The 15,522-nt window shown below is 47.0% G+C and overlaps 2 protein-coding genes across 8 annotated transcripts in view; both read left to right on the top strand.

The window, feature by feature from the left end:
• The window catches only part of PARP16 (poly(ADP-ribose) polymerase family member 16), a 37,199-nt gene extending 30,427 nt beyond the window's left edge, over positions 1–6,772 (top strand). The window contains exons 6-7 of one of the 6 annotated variants that reach the window (XR_014242135.1): positions 5,842–6,056; positions 6,264–6,339. Coding sequence is in view for 5 of the 6 variants with exons in the window: in XM_082383463.1 (XP_082239589.1) it covers positions 6,264–6,429 (166 nt within the window). In the remaining variant the exon portion in view is untranslated. Of the gene's footprint in view, positions 1–5,841; positions 6,232–6,263; positions 6,567–6,632 lie in introns of those variants that run through there. The other 5 variants (XM_082383464.1, XM_082383467.1, XM_082383463.1 and 2 more) reach the window with 5 other exon arrangements.
• Positions 6,773–6,875: 103 nt separating this feature from the next.
• CILP (cartilage intermediate layer protein) overlaps positions 6,876–15,522 on the top strand; it is a 33,695-nt gene continuing 25,048 nt past the window's right edge. Inside the window, exon 1 of one of the 2 annotated variants that reach the window (XM_082383243.1) lies at positions 6,876–14,032. The gene's annotated coding sequence lies outside the window, so the exon portion shown is untranslated. The remainder of the gene's footprint in view (positions 14,033–15,522) is intronic. The other variant, XM_082383244.1, reaches the window with a different exon arrangement.

Genomic DNA, 15,522 nt, shown 5'->3' with positions numbered 1-15,522 from the left:
TGTCTCTGCATGTCTGCCTGTGTGGTTGTCTGTGTATGGCTATATATGTGTTTCTCTTTGTCTTGTCTTCTAGAGGGCAGAGCCCACAGCTTTTCTTCCACCCTTCCCTCACCTGACTTAGTGAGGACTTAGGGCTGTGAGACAGGCTGGGATGGTGGGAGAAACACTGACCTAAGTCTGAGCCACTGTCCTATGCTCAGCTCAGACTCACTCTGTGATCTGGCCTCAGTTTCCTCATCTGTTAGAATAGAGAGGTTGGATGACCATGTCTTTAATTTACAGGCTTGCTTGCTTTACGGAAGGAGTAGGATTGATTTCCTGAGTTAATTACTTTCTAGAAGTTCAAATTGGGAATGCCTAATTGTAGATGGTCTATGTTCAGACAGAACCAGGTTTGAGTCCCAGCTTTGCCATATGAGTTGTGCCTCCTTTAGAGTTACTTGATCTCCCTCAGGGTTGTTGTGAGGATTGAATAAGATAAATGTGTGTAAAGCGTTGAGCACCGTGCCAGGCTCACAGTAGATGTTCAAAAAACGTTAGCTTCTGTCCTGATACAGGGTCTTTCCAGCTTTCTTACCTTACACATTCTGTGTTAGTAGACATATTGACTAACTGAGATAATTGGAACCACATGTTTAGGGATTTCTGGTGCTATGTTGGTTGGGGTGGGGGGAGGACAGTTGGGTGAGAAAGTCTGGCCCTTTCTCTTTTTTTTTTTTTTTAATTTAGGTCAGTTCTTCCACACGTGTACTTATTTATTTATTTATTTATTTATTTATTTATTTATTTATGGCTGTGTTGGGTCTTCGTTTCTGTGTGAGGGCTTTCTCTAGTTGAGGCAAGTGGGGGCCACTCTTCATCACGGTGCGCGGGCCTCTCACTATCGTGGCCTCTCTTGTTGCGGAGCACAGGCTCCAGACGCGCAGGCTCAGCAATTGTGGCTCACGGGCCTAGTCGCTCCGCGGCATGTGGGATCTTCCCAGACCAGGGCTCGAACCCGTGTCCCCCGCATTGGCAGGCAGATTCTCAACCACTGCGCCACCATGGAAGCCCTGGCCCTTTCTTAAGTGCCTTCTAAGAAGCTGCCAACTCAGATCTGTGTGTGAGATGCTACCTCCACCCCATTCTCTGATGTGGACCCTTGACATTTTCTTAGTCTTACGAAAAGCACTATGAAACACAGATTCAATGCCCTCTTCTGACCTGATTCTTCCCTGAGCCCATCCCTGGTGTCACAAGACGCTGAGCTAAGTAGGATCAGGCCACAGGGAAAAGCTGGGTCAGGTAAGGCCTCAGGCTGCCTGACATGTCTGGGCCTGTCTGACCAGCCCCAGTAGTGGGCAGACCCCTCTAGGCGGAGGGCACCTGTCTTCCATGATTGATACTCCTGGGAGGGTATCACTGTGCTCCTGGTGCAAGTGGCCTTAGGATCCTGGAGCACTGGGGAGACTGGGGAGATCTCCAAAACCCCTGTCCCCTCAAGTCTTCTAGAATGGCTGAGTTCCAGCAGGAATAACACGGAGAGGGTTGGGGGAGGGCAGGTGACAGCATCTGTCACCCAGGGCAGGTGGGGGTGACCATCTTGGGAATCCCCTGCAGCCTGTGAAAACTGGCAGCTCTTGGGCTCTCCTGAAATATCCCTGACCTGGAGGGAATGAGGGAGGGGTCTAGGGCCTAGCCAGGATTGCTGAGTTGTGAAATGCTCTGAGTATGAGCTCAGGGTGGCTAAGGCCCTGAGGGAGGCCTTCAAGGAGAGGGTCTGCCCTAGAGGTCATGCTGGCTGTCCCTCTGACTTCCCACACAGTGGGTGTTGGAGAACTGGTTTGATGATCTCCCAGCTCCAGGGATGACTGGGAGGTGGGAGCAACTTAACCTGCAAAAGTCCTTTTGGGGGATATTTTGATATCCCCCTATCATCAATGGGCTGCTCTGTTTGGGGCCAGAACTGGGAATTTTCCTCTTTAAGAAAAAATTGAAAACAAGGGCGCAAGTGGGTTGAGTCCAAAGTAATGTGTTTAAGGAAATTTCTGCTTCATGCTGGCTAGGACAGGGAATGTCTGGTCAAAGAGCTGCTGACGGCCAGGGTCTCTGTAAGTAAACAGACCGCCTCCGATGGCCTCCCTGAGCTCATTTCCCTCAGCAGTGTGCGAGGAGGATGATGTCACCGGAGCATGGCCTCCTGGTCATGGAGTTTGTTGGTGAGCAGGATGGAGGCCCGGTTATTGCCGGCGGTCTAGCTGCTGCTTCCCAATTACTGCAAACAGCTGCTTCCCATACAAGCCGTTCTGACACCCTCTTACACATACTCATCTGTGACAGGACTCCAGCCATATTTATGACCCCACAGCCGGGGGTGTTCCTGGGGAAACTCGGGATTAACTGTGAAGTCCCCAGCTTCCATGCAAGGCCTCTTCTTCAGCCAGAGAGCTGGGCCTCCTCTGGTCTATGGAAAGGGGTACCTAGGTTGGGTTCAGTTGCAAGGAGTGGCCTCTGGAATTACAGGCCCATGTCCTGCCCCCGTGGTGAGCGGGCAGTGGCAACATGCACCACTACCTGTCTCCTGGGGCCAGACAGCCAGGTCCACTGGGGGAGTTTCCATGAGCAAGGGCCCAGGTCAGGGGAGGCTGGGAAGTGGGGTGGGGAAGAAACCACAAAGCTCTCTCTGTGTTTCCTGCACAGGCTCTTCTAAGCACAGCAGTCACCAGGTAAGGCTTTTATGGGGTTTGGAAGCCCTGCAGCAGAGTTGCTGAGGACTAGCTGCCAGATGTTGGGTCATGCTCTGTAGCTTTCCCCCTATTCACCCTGTACCACCTTCACTTTACCTCCTGGCTGGGCAGTGGGGAGCAGTGAGCCTCCAAGTAGACAGGTGGCCAGAAGCTTCTTGGGGGTGGGCCTCGGCTTTTCATTTCTTTGTGTCCCCCAGAATCCTGACTTTACAGGGGACTTATCAGTCACACAGACCCACCCCACAGAGCAACCAGTCCACTCAGAGCCTACCTGACCTACCTCAGGCTGACTGAAAACCTCAGACTGGGACTTCCCTGGTGGTCAAGTGGTTAAGAATCTGCCTTCCAATGCAGGGGACGCAGGTTTGATCCCTGGTTGGAGAACTAAGATCCCACATGCCACGGGGCAACTAAGCCCACGCGCCGCAACTACTGAGCCCGTGCACTCTGGAGCCCACATACCACAACTAGAGAGAAGCCCGTGCGCTGCGACGAAGAGCCCACACGCTGCAACTAAAACCTGGTACGGCCAAAAATAAAGAAATAAATAAACAAACAAACCCCAAAACAAGCAAAAAAACCCTCAGATTGACCAGCAAGCTCACAGAAGACTCACTGCCTGCCTGATGTGCAGCTTGACTGATGAATGTCTACTTATTCAACAAATAATAATTGAACACCTTGTTTGTGCCCAGTTATGCTGGGTGCAGGGGATATAGTGAACAAGACAAAAAAGGTTCCTGCTCTTAGGGAGCTGACAGTAAGTAAACAAAACAATGACAGAGTGTGGTATATATATTATGAAGGAAGTAAACAGGATTCTGTGGGAGAGAGTATCCATCAGGCCCTACCCTGCATATAATGGTCAGGGAAGACCTCCCTGACACATAAGCTGAGAACTGGGGGATGAGAATGAGAAAAAAACACACAAAGAGCCTGTGGAAGAGCTTTCCAGATAGAATGAAAAGCAGTGCCGAGGCCTTGAGATGAGGAAGAGCTTGGTGTTATCTTGGAATAACCAGAAGACCAATTTGACTGGAACATGGAGAGCAAACAGCGGGCGGCATGTAGATGAGGTTGAAGAGGAGGCCAGAGCAGACCAGACAGGGCCTTGTAAGCCTCAGTAAGGATTTAGGTAGGTGTGAGGGGAAGGCCCTGAGGACTTTAAGCAAAAGCATGACACATACTCAAGAAGAAATAGATAACCTGGATAACACTCTATCTACTATAGAGATTGAACTTATAGTTTCAAATCTTCCCACAAAGAAAACTTCAGACCCAGATGCCTTTACTGGTGAATTCTCCCAAACATTAAAGGAAGAAAAATTACCAATTTTATATAAAATCCTCCAGAAAATTGAAAAGGAAGGAATACTTCCCAACTCATTCTGTGAGACTAGCATTACTCGGATACCAAAACGAGACAAAGACATGCCAAGAAAGCAAACTACAGACCAATATGTGTCATAAACATAAATGCAAAAATTTAATCAAAATTCTAGCAAAGTAAACACAACAATACATAAAAGGATAATTCATCATGACCAAATGGGGTTTACTCAGAAATGCCAGCTTGGAGAAATGTTTGAAAATCAATTAATGTAATTCACAATATTAACAAACTGGAAAAGAAAAAAAAAATCACCTCAGTAGATGCAGGAAAATGATTTAACAAAATCCAACATTCATTTTTGGTAAAAACCCTCAGCAAAGTAGGAGAAGAAGGGAAGTCCTCCAATCTGGCATCTATGAAAAACCGAAGGCTAACACATAATAGTTAATGGTTAAAGACTGAATACTTTGCCTCTACAATTAGGAATGAGGCAAGAATGTCTGTTCTTACTACTTCTGTTCAACATTGTACCAGAGGTCCTAGCCAGTGCAATATAGCAAGAAAAATTAATAAAAGGAGAAAAGGGACTTCCCTGGTGGCACAGTGGTTAAGAATCCGCCTGCCAGTGCAGGGGACATGGGTTTGAGCCCTGGTCCATGAAGATCCCACATGCTGTGGAGCAACTAAGCCGGTGCACCACAACTACTAAGTCTGCGCTCTAGAGACTGTGAGCCACAACTACTGAGCCTGAGTGCCACAACTACAGAAGCCCGCATGCCTAGAGCCCGTGCTCTGCAACAAGAGAAGCCACCCAATGAGAAGCCCACGCACTGCAATGAAGAGTAGCCCCCGCTCGCTGCAACTAGAGAAAAGCCCGCGCGCAGCAACAAAGACCCAACGCAGCCAAAAAAAAAAATTAAAATGAATAAATTAATTAAAAAAAAAAAAAAAAGAATTTCCCAACCCTTCCAGACCTGACTCAGCATCTGGCAGGGGCCATCCACGCAGGAGCCAACGTGACCGTTAGATTACAAATCTGTTCATATCACGCTCCAGTGAGTGACCCTTCAACAGTTTCCTGCAGCTTTAGGCCAAAGACAAATATTCTCACCTGCCTACAGAGTCCAGGGATCTGGCCCCAGCCCACCTCTGCAGCCTTGTCTCACACCTTCCTCCCCTGCTATCTGCCTCCAGACACGCTGGCTGCCTCTCGGTCACCTTGCCTCCTGTCGTAGGGCCATGGCCTATGGTTTCCTCTGCCTGGAAGGCTCTTCAACTCGCTTCATGAAGTTCGCATCCACTAATGCTTCAGATCTCAACCCAGATGTCTCTTCTTCAGGGAATTCATCCTTGGGTCCCTGGTCCAGGTCTTACTAATGTGTAATACAATTTCTCATGGCTCCTTGTACTCATCTTCCATAGCACTGTCAAAGTTTACAGTTATGTACATATTTGTAATATTATTTTATTAGTGTTTGTCTCCACCACTATATCATAAGGGAGGGTTTGTATAACTCACCACTCTATCACAAGTGCCTTGTCCAGTGCTTGGCACACAGAAGGAGTGTGTGGTGGTTTTAAAACATGTCTGCAAATTTTTTGACACCGTTCCCAGCAAGGGATAGAGTCAATTGACCTCCCTTTAAATATGGGCTGGTCTAATGACTTGCCTCTAGTTAACAGAATGTGGCAGAAGCAATGCAGTATGACATCTAAGGCTAGGCTATAAAATGTAATATGGTTTCCTCCTGGCCTGATTTCTTTTTGAATGCTCCATTTCAGAACAAGCTGCCATGCTGTGAGTATGCCTAGGCCACATAGAGAGGGCACATGTAGGTGTTTCAGTTAAAAGCCCCACTGAGAACTTAGCCAACAGCCAGTATCAACTAGCGGACATGTACTGAGGGAGGCTTTGAGATGATTCCAGCCTCAGCTGCCATCTGACTGCAACCACATAGACCCTGCAACTGTAGCTGAGCCCAGTTACTCCTAGAGCGGTGAGAGATGAAAAAATAAATGATTGTTGTTATTATTATATGTCACTAAGTTTTGGGATGATTTGTTACATAGCAGTAGATTGGAACAGGGTCCAATAAGTACTCACTGAATGAGTAAATGTGGAGAGGTCTGGTTGAAGGAATATAGCCTGTGCTTTAGCTTGGTGTAAGTTTTGGTCGACAACTCTCAGTTTTTCCTTCCCCAAGAGGCCCTGGAGATCCTGGAAGCCCCAATCCAGAAGTCTGTACTCCTCATACTTACCCAAGAGGAGACTCGCAGAAACTCTGCTCAAGGCAGAGAACATGGCGGGGCCATCAAAAATTAGCTCTGGTAAGAACCTCAGAGAGCATGCATCTCATTGGGCATTCTTAATCTTGGGCCCATGCATGGTTTCAGGGGAGCAAAACACATTTCCTCTGTGTGTGTATTTTCCTGGGGAAAGGGTCTCTAGGCTCTAATTTTTAATCAAAATTTTTAAAAGCCTGTGTCTCCAAGGTGTTAAGAACTACTGATTTAGCACAACGATCTCAATTTCTGGTTAAGAAACTGAGAACGCTTCATTTTCTCGTAAAAAGGTGGACGAGGTACCCTAAATAAGCTTCATTCTGCAAACAATTCTGGATAAAAGAAAAAAAACCCAACTTTTTTTAATGCACTGATGAGCTGGCAAGAAAGTGAGGAATACCCAGGCCAAACAACTCAAGAATCCAAAGAGGTAAGTTGAGCTATTTTATTTGTTTGTTTGTTTATATTGTGGAGATCTCTCTCTCTCCCTCCCTCCCCCACCCACCCTTTCTCTCTCTCTCTCTCTATATATATATAGTGAGATCTACCCTCTTAACAAATTTTTAACTGTACAGTACAGTATTGTTAACTATAAGCACAATGTTGTACAGCAGATTCCTAGAACTTTTTCATCTTGCACAACTGAAACTTTATCATATTTATTTTTTAACTCAGTAAACTTGAACTTGGTCGTATGGGGTGGGGTGATATGAGAGAAACCAGTGATATATTAGTAACTGGCTCTCCAACAAAACAAAGTACCCTGTTTTTAGTGTTTGCTGATTTCCACAGTGTAAATACTCTCACCATAGCCAATTTCAAGCTCTCAATGGTACCAGGAACTGACATGCGAAATTCCTAAATATTGGTTCTTCTGAGCTGGTAGGAGCCAGTTCCAGCACACTACTGCAAGAAACTCAAGCCTCCTCTAAGGTTGGAAGTCTGGTAAGACCTTCCTCACATAAGATTGGGACTTCAGTGCATGAATAAACCAGATAGAAGCACCACCATATCCCAACAGACTGAAAAGAAAAATGCCCATCTTAATTTCCCTTTTCTCAGGAGAAAATAAAATAGCCCCTGCAAATTCACAATATAAGCCATACGTATGTCATTTGAAGCCCAAATTCACACTACTTAGGTGGTGTGAAAAATTTCAGTCCAGCATTTAACTTAAATTGGGCCCAGTCTGGTTAACACCATAAGCATCTGGCAAATCAAACACAAACTCTCTTGGAAAAACCCACCTTCACCCCAGGCCTCAAGAATTCCCACAGAGAAAGCTCCAAAGAAATAGTAGCTCCTAGTTGAAGATCACAAAACACTCAAGGGAACAACAGATGGTGGAAACAAGTCTACGCTGACTTCAGATATTGGAATTATCAAATAGTATAAAATAACTATGTTTAAAATGCTGAAAGAGTAGAAGAGAAGCTTAAAAATTTGAACAGGGAACAAGATACTCTGAAGAAGGACCAAGTATATTTGAACAAGAAATAGAATGTCCCTCTAGAAATTTAAGATATTGTAACTAAATCTACAAATTCAATGGTTGTGTTTAATAGAAGATTAGATACAATTGAATATATCAGACACAATAAAATTAGAAGTGGAAGATAGACCTGAAGAAATTCTCTAAAAGGCAGCACAGAAAAATAAAAAGATGGAATATATGAAAGAATAGTTAAAAGACATGGAGGATAGAGTGAGATGGTCCAAAATACATATAATCAGAGGTTTCAGAAGGAGAGGAGAGAGATTATGGGACAGAAGTAATATTTGAATAGTTAGTGGCTGAGACTCATCCAGAAATCCATCAATTCATGCAATCAAGAATCTTGGTAAATCCTCAAAAGAATAAATGAAAAGAAATCCACAAGTAGACATATCATAGTGAAGCAGATTACCAAAGACAGAGAAAGTCTTAAGGTCAGATTATTTTCAAAGTAGTGACAATTAGACTAAAACAGCTGATTTCTTAATAGCTAGAAGATAGCAGAATTATATTTTCAATGTGCTGAGAGAAAATGACTGTCAACCAAGAATTCTAAAACTAGTGAAAAGATATTTTAAGAATAAGAAAAAATAATGACATGATGTGACATTATTTGCCACCAGCAGGCAGAAAGAAAGTGATTCCAGATGGAAGGAATTAAAGACAAGAAGGATTGCAGAGCAAAGAAAGTGGTATCTATATGAGTAAAAACAAATATTGTATAAACAATACTAACAATGTCTTGTAAGCTTAAAAAAAGATAAAATTCAAATACATAAAAGTAATATATAAGCTAAAAGAGGGGTGACTAGAATTAGTTCTAATGTCCTTGCTTTATTTAAGAAAAAATAGAAGATACTGGTTAACTTCAGACAGGCAAAATAAGCATATTAAACTTTCCAGTATAACCTCTAAGAGTAGCAAAAAAAAAAAAAAAAAAAAAAAAAGGTATAATTTGCAAACTAGTAAAGGAGAAAAATGGAATAAGAAAAACTAATCAAGAAAACAAAGAATAGGGCTTCCCTGGTGGCGCAGTGGTTGAGACTCTGCCTGCCAATGCAGGGGATACGGGTTCGAGCCCTGGTCTGGGAAGATTCCCACATGCCACGGAGCAACTAGGCCCGTGAGCCACAATTACTGAGCCTGCGCGTCTGGAGCCTGTGCTCCGCAACAAGAGAGGCCGCGATAATGAGAGGTCCGCGCACCGCGATGAAGAGTGGCCCCCGCTTGCCGCAACGAGAGAAAGCCCTCACACAGAAACGAAGACCCAACACAGCCAAAAATAAATAAATAAATAAATGATTAAAAACTTAAAAAAAAAAAAAGAAAAAAAGAAAAAACAAAGAATAGAAAAATTGAGAAAAGGCAGGAAAAATACAAATTAATAAGGTAAAGTACATATACGTACACACATAAACATATATATATAAATGTATGTGTGTGTATGTATCAGTATTTCAATAAATGTACATGGACTAAATGCTTCAGTTAGAAGAAAAAGATTGCCAAACTAGACAAAGCAAATGAATCCACCTATAAGCTGTTCATAGAGGCTTATCTAAAACATAATACAGAAAGATTGAAAGTAAAAGGATGAAAAAAATCTGCCAAATACTAAGCAAAGGAAGATTGATATATCTATATTAATTTTAGTCAAAATAGACTTTGACAAAAAAAAGCATTATGAGAGACAAAAGGGTCACTTCATAATGATTAAAAAGTCCAATTCATCAGTAAGATGGAATAATCTTACATTTATATGCACTTAATAACATAACTTCAAAATAAAGCAAAAAGAAAAATCAAGGAAACCAAAATAAAAACAAATTCACAATGCAGTGGGAGATGTTAACACACCTCTCTCAGTAACTGATAGATCAAGCAAACAATCAGTAAGAATTAGGAAAGTGGGGTCCATAGAGGGGAAGTGACAGATGTTCCTTCATCCTTGCACAAACATTGAGTGCCTGGATGTCCCAGATACCACAATTATATGCTTTGCCAGAAAGAAAAAATGCTTTTAGTACTTTTATGAGTGAGAATTTTAGTACCATTTTATAAATTGGGAGGCTGAGAGACATGGAGAAGTTAAATAATTTGGGTAAGATGCTCTTCCTCAGAAATCTTTAATGTCAAATCCTACTGCCTTACACAGCCTTTGACCTTCCTACTTGTGGACAACCTTAATCCCCTTATATCTCCTCCTGGACTTTAACTTCCTGGAGACCTCTGGTCCAGTCTTTTTAGCCCCTCTCATCACTCTTCCTTCTTTCCCAGCCTGACCTCTGGAGGGTCATTTGAATCCCTCCCTCCTCAGTATCCCTGATTCCCTTGCATCCCTATCCTCTTGGGCTCAGCCCATCCTTGTATCATGCCTGTAGCCCACCTTCTCTGCTCCTGAGACTGGCTAGCTTGCTGAGCCCTGCTGGAGAAAGATGCCCATCTCTACAAATTCTCCCAGTTCCTGGATCCCAGTCTCCCCACTAATTCTGGGATCTTGCTCCATCAGCTTTACTCACCCCCATATCTATAAGACCTCATTCTCTTGGCTCTTTCTCCTTAGCCTAACAACTTGCTCAAGTCTCTTCCATTCTAAAAAGGATCCTCTCCTCCCCTTTCCGGCCACCATGTAACCACTTTGCTCCTCTCCACATCCAAGTTTCTCCAAAGAGTAATTAACAATGTGTCCACTTCCTCATTCTTTGTAAGCTGGCTTCAGCCCCCATCACGCCACTGAAACTTCTCTTTCTAAAACTACCAAGAATCTACTAATTACCAAGTCCAAGAGATATTTTTCATTCTTGTTAGAACCTGGGCTCCCCAGGCCTCAATAGCCTTAGGATACAAATGGACCTACATGAATAAAAATGAAACAATAAGCACCAAATTTCACCCATTCTTTGCATCTACCTGCTGAGGTAGGTGAGGAGACCGTCTGGTCCACCCACGTATTTCTGAGAGTCCACGGGCCATTGCTCCTATTGACTCACAAATAGCCTGATTCAGTAGGGCATGTCCGTGGCTCTACCTTTTCCTGCTTTGGTTGAGGCAAAGAGCCCTGTGGAGGGGGAAATGCTTCTCTTTGCTGTATGAGTTCCCAAAGCAGATTTGTTTGCTCCTTGAAATCCTACATTTTTTTCTTTGCACTATTTCCCTTGGTAGGACTCAGACGAGTCCAGTGGGCCAAATTGGGTGTTGAATCTGAATGCGGACTCAGAAGTGAGTTCAAATTCTTCATCCTCCCACTCCCCCTGCTTGCCCTAAGCACTAAGGTGTTTCCTGTGGGTCAAGTTCATACACTTGAGTTCTTCCCGCAGTGAAGCAGGCCCTGCTGCTTGGCTACTCAATGGCTATTCCCCCTTCCTTTTGCCTAACAGCGCCTGACCTTATTCAGGTACCTACTTTCCTCTGAGAACTACTTTAGGAAAGTAGTTCCAGGCCTAGCCCCAAGGGGAGAGTCACCATTAGTCTATCGTCATCAAAGTAGTCTCAGGCCCCCCAGCTAGTGATTGTTTTAAGCATGGACTTCTTCTAAATGTCCCATTTCCATGAGGCTGAAAAACTGAGGTTCAAGGTCACTAAGTTCAAACCGTGTCTTCAGGGTAAAAGCTGATTTCATTGCTTAGAATCCACTGCCCTCTCAATTCTAGCTTTTGTTTCTTTCTGGCCTGAGTATTCCTTACTTCATTGCCAGCCAGGATGGGTTTTCACACAAAATTGCACTCTTTCCTGGCTTCTTCCTCTTCCCCTATTATCCTGCTTCCCCTTCTCCCTAACTGGTTTCTCCTGGGAACATTTCTTTACTAAATCATCTTTACTGAATCTTCATCTCAGAATTTGCTTCTGGGAGAACCTGACCTATAGCATGGATCACTTTAAGAATCTGATGAAAGTTATGGGCCTTGTCTCCAGAAAAATACACATACACGCATTCAAAATGTTATGCCTTTTTGCTCCCCCAAAGCCATCCATGGACCCAAGATTAAGAACTCTGGATAAAATGATCTTTGGGGCCCCTCCATAGCTAACTTTGCTGTGTCTCTGGGTGGGTTTGAGGAGCTTAGCTTTGAGTTTCTGAATTGAAGCTTTCAGGAGTGTGGGATCCAACATCCCTTTAGTGGATTTCTTTTCTGTCAGATTCTTAGTTGAGAGTTTCTGTTGCTCTCACTAAAAAAAAAATTTTTTTTGCCACACCACACAGCTTGCGGGATTTTTAGTTCCCCGACCAGGGATTGAACCTGGGCCCTTGGTAGTAGGAGTGCGGAGTCCTAACCACTGGAGCGCCAGGGGAATTCCCTCAACTAAGAACCTTGATAGAGACACTGCCACATGCTGCATCTTCCAGCACCTCCTGACTCTTCATTGTCCCCACCACACCATGCGGGTTTTACTAATGCTATCTTCTCTGCCCAGAGTGCCCTTCCTCTTCCTTTTTGTCCAATTGCCATTCATTTTTATACTCAGCTCTGACACCACCTCCTCCAGGAAGACTTCCCCGAGAGTCACCCTTGGGAGGATGCCCCAGAGGGATCCCAAGACAGGTGGCCCACACAACCCATGCAGTGATCTCGTTTTATGGGGATCTGTTTATGGGTTCATCTCCTTATCTAGGGGGTAAGTTCCTCAAAGTTAAGGACTGTGCTTCATTCTTTTCTGTACCCCCAGCACCTATTTCAGGGCTTGGTACATAGTAGAAACTAAAAATATTTGTAGGATGAATGAATGAATACCGGTAATTTGTGGTGGAGACAGGGCTTAAAACAGTTTTTCTGTTTTAGGCTTCGAAGACTCTGCATTTTCCACCTAGATACCAGGGGCTGGGGGCAGGCTTGCTTGGGATGAAAGTTTTTTCCAGCTCGGTAGTCCCCTGTTCCCTATGGCCTTGCTGAGGCTGTTGATGATTCTGTAGAGGCCACAGCCCAGCCCAAGCATCCTAGAGCCTCCCTGTGCCCACACTTAATGTGCCTTCAGCTGGAAAACAAACCTGGGCAGGAGAGCACTCCCTGAGGTGGTGGTCATGGTCTCTGCTCTTCCTGGACCCCCCTCTGGTGGCCCCAGTCTGGTAACTAAGCTGTCCGCTCCTCCTTCCTGACTTTTGTGCTGGGCCCCCGCACCACGCTCCTGTACCTCCCTCCCTCTCCTTCCCTCCCTCTGGCCAGGAGCCTGGGACCCCAGCTGTGAGTCAACCCCAGAACAGGGTGTCCAGCCTCTTCTTCCCATGGCCGAAGTGGCCCATGGGGGCTCTGGCTCTCTAACCCCCGCCTAGTCGCTGCCCCTTTGAGAACCTGCGGTCCGGAGAGGCTGAGGGCTCCAGTCTCTGCTGGGGAAACTGGACTCTGGCTGAAGCCCCCAGGCAGAAGCTGTTCTCCTGCCTGTGTCCAAGGCCGGCTCTGGGGGTGAAGGCGTCCCCGGAGAAGCGCGCTGTTCTCCACTCCGCCACCCCGCCCCAGGCACCCGGCTCGCCAGCTGTTTTCCTCCTCTGGGCTGTGGAACCTTCTGCAGATCCCCTCTCCTCAGGATGAGGAAAGCAGATGGCACTCTCCCCGCCAAGGCCCCCGAGTGTCCTCCCGCCTCTCCCAGCAGGCATCTGGCTCTCTGCTCGCTTCTTTCTCCCGTGGCCCCCGCCCTTCTCCGCAGTGACAGGTGACGGGAGCAGGGTGCCCCCCACCCCTAGCCTCACTCTCCGGGCTTGGGGCCTGTGTCTGGGGAGGGGAGGCTGGGTGCCCCTGGGGAGGACCCGGCCGCCCAGCAGAGGGGACACCGGGCAGGTTGGCCGGGCCCCCGGCCTGTGGCTCAGAGGCGTCTGTCTTTGGGCAGGGCCGGCTCGGAAAGTCACGGCGCACCTGCAGGACCCCTCACCTGCCTTTTCAGAGTGCTCTCCCTGCACCCCGACGGTGGCTCTCAGGCGTCCCTGGGGTCATATTTTCAGGAAAATGGGCGTGTGGCGCCCTCGCTCATCAAGGCAGCAGCTGGCGCCTGGCAAGAGTCCCCTTAGGAGGAGCTTTCCCCTCAGAGCAGCGGTTCTCAGCTGCGAGTGAGAATCACCGGAGAGCTTTTAAAAACCCCCGATGTCCCGGCCGCACCCACACCGGTTGAATCAGCACCGCCGAGGAGGGGCGCCGCAGCGTGGGCCTTAAAGCTCCCGGATGGTCCAGACGGGCGGCATTTGAGCCTCACAAGGACGCTGAAAGACAGGTACTGTCGTCATCCCCACCGTACAGGCGGGGACATTGGGCTCCGAGAAGTGAAGCCACTTGCCCGGGGTCAGAGGGCAAGTGGGAGGGGTGGGAGGGGAGTCCCAAACAGGAGGGGCGGGTGGCCCCCCTGCTGGCCGTGGATCTGGGCTTCCAGGGGGGCTTCGAGTGGGACCACGAGGTCTCAGGCTGGCCCAGGAGCCTGGGCCTTGGGCTGGCTCAAGAGCTGGCCCTGTCTCCCCACAAATGCGAGACATTTCTGCCACCTCCTTCTCCAAAGCGCTGGGCTGGGCCTCCTCCAAGCCCCAGAACGCGGTGGGTCACTTCCACTCACCCAGCCAGGTCCTCTCACTGGAACAGCGTGCCCTTTGGTGATGGGGAGGATGCATTTTTGAGGTGAAATATTGTATAACAGCCAGGAACGGAAAATATTAAAAGCCCATGGGCGCCAGCAAGGTTCACACCAGGGCCAGAAAGTTCAGAAAAAAGGAGGAAGGCTCCCTGAAGTGGAGGCCACGGGGGTGGGGCGGGATCAGCTCGACCACCCACACCCTGGATCCCAGGCTGCCTCCGTCTTCAGGGTTAGCGGGAGCCTTGCCTGGGCCACAGGAAGGTCCCAGGGTGGTGACCCCAGGCGGAAAGCCCCATAGGTGTATTAGGTTTGGTCTACCCTGCACAGCAGAGGGCATGGTGGGCATAGGGGCGTGGGGCCAATGAGGGTGGAATATCTTACTGAGAACATGTGAGGCCGGGCCGGCCAGGTTCTGAAGGTTCCAGGTGCTGGGATGCTGAGGAGGTGAGACACGGTCCCTGTCCTGTAGGGGTTTCACCATAGAGAGCGGGCAGGCAAGGAAACAGACAATGTCAATAGAATGTGATAAATGCTCTGCTGGAGGGTTACACAGGGCACAGGGTTTGTAGGAGGCAGGAGAGGGGTAGTTAGCTCAGCCCCAGGCTACCAGGAAGGGCACCTAGAGGATGTGGTACCTGGCTGAGTCTTGCTACAAATAGATATTCAAAGAATGTTCACAAAGCTGGAGTGTGGGTACATGCCCTTAGAAGCCTATCTCTGTGTGTTTGGAAAAGAGACACAGAGACATAAGCAAATGGACCCATTTTCCCCATGGGGGCCCCTGCCATCTCTCCCTTTCCCTCTGCCCATCACATACACACTAAGATACAGACACACTTGTAGTCACAAACAGTTACATATAAACACATACACATGGACAAGGTAGTGGAGAATGTACTAGCATTCTTCTCGGTGAGAGAGCTGTCCCTGTAAAAGTTTTAATAAGAACTGGAGGTAGGAGATGAGGCCCCAATAGCTGGAGATCTGTAGGGACAGGGCATCAGAGGCTGGGAGAGCTGCTCTGTTGAAAACAGAAGGGTCAGGAGGGAGGGGTAAGGAGCAGTGGTGGAAGAGGAAGAGGAAGAGGAGGGAGCTCTAGGGCTCATCTGATCCTCTCATTTTATTGTGGAGGAAACTGG

This window comes from Balaenoptera borealis (genome assembly GCF_965194805.1).
Source record: "Balaenoptera borealis genome assembly, chromosome: 3".
Lineage (NCBI taxonomy): Eukaryota > Metazoa > Chordata > Mammalia > Artiodactyla > Balaenopteridae > Balaenoptera > Balaenoptera borealis.
This window is presented reverse-complemented; position numbering and strand designations above follow the sequence as displayed.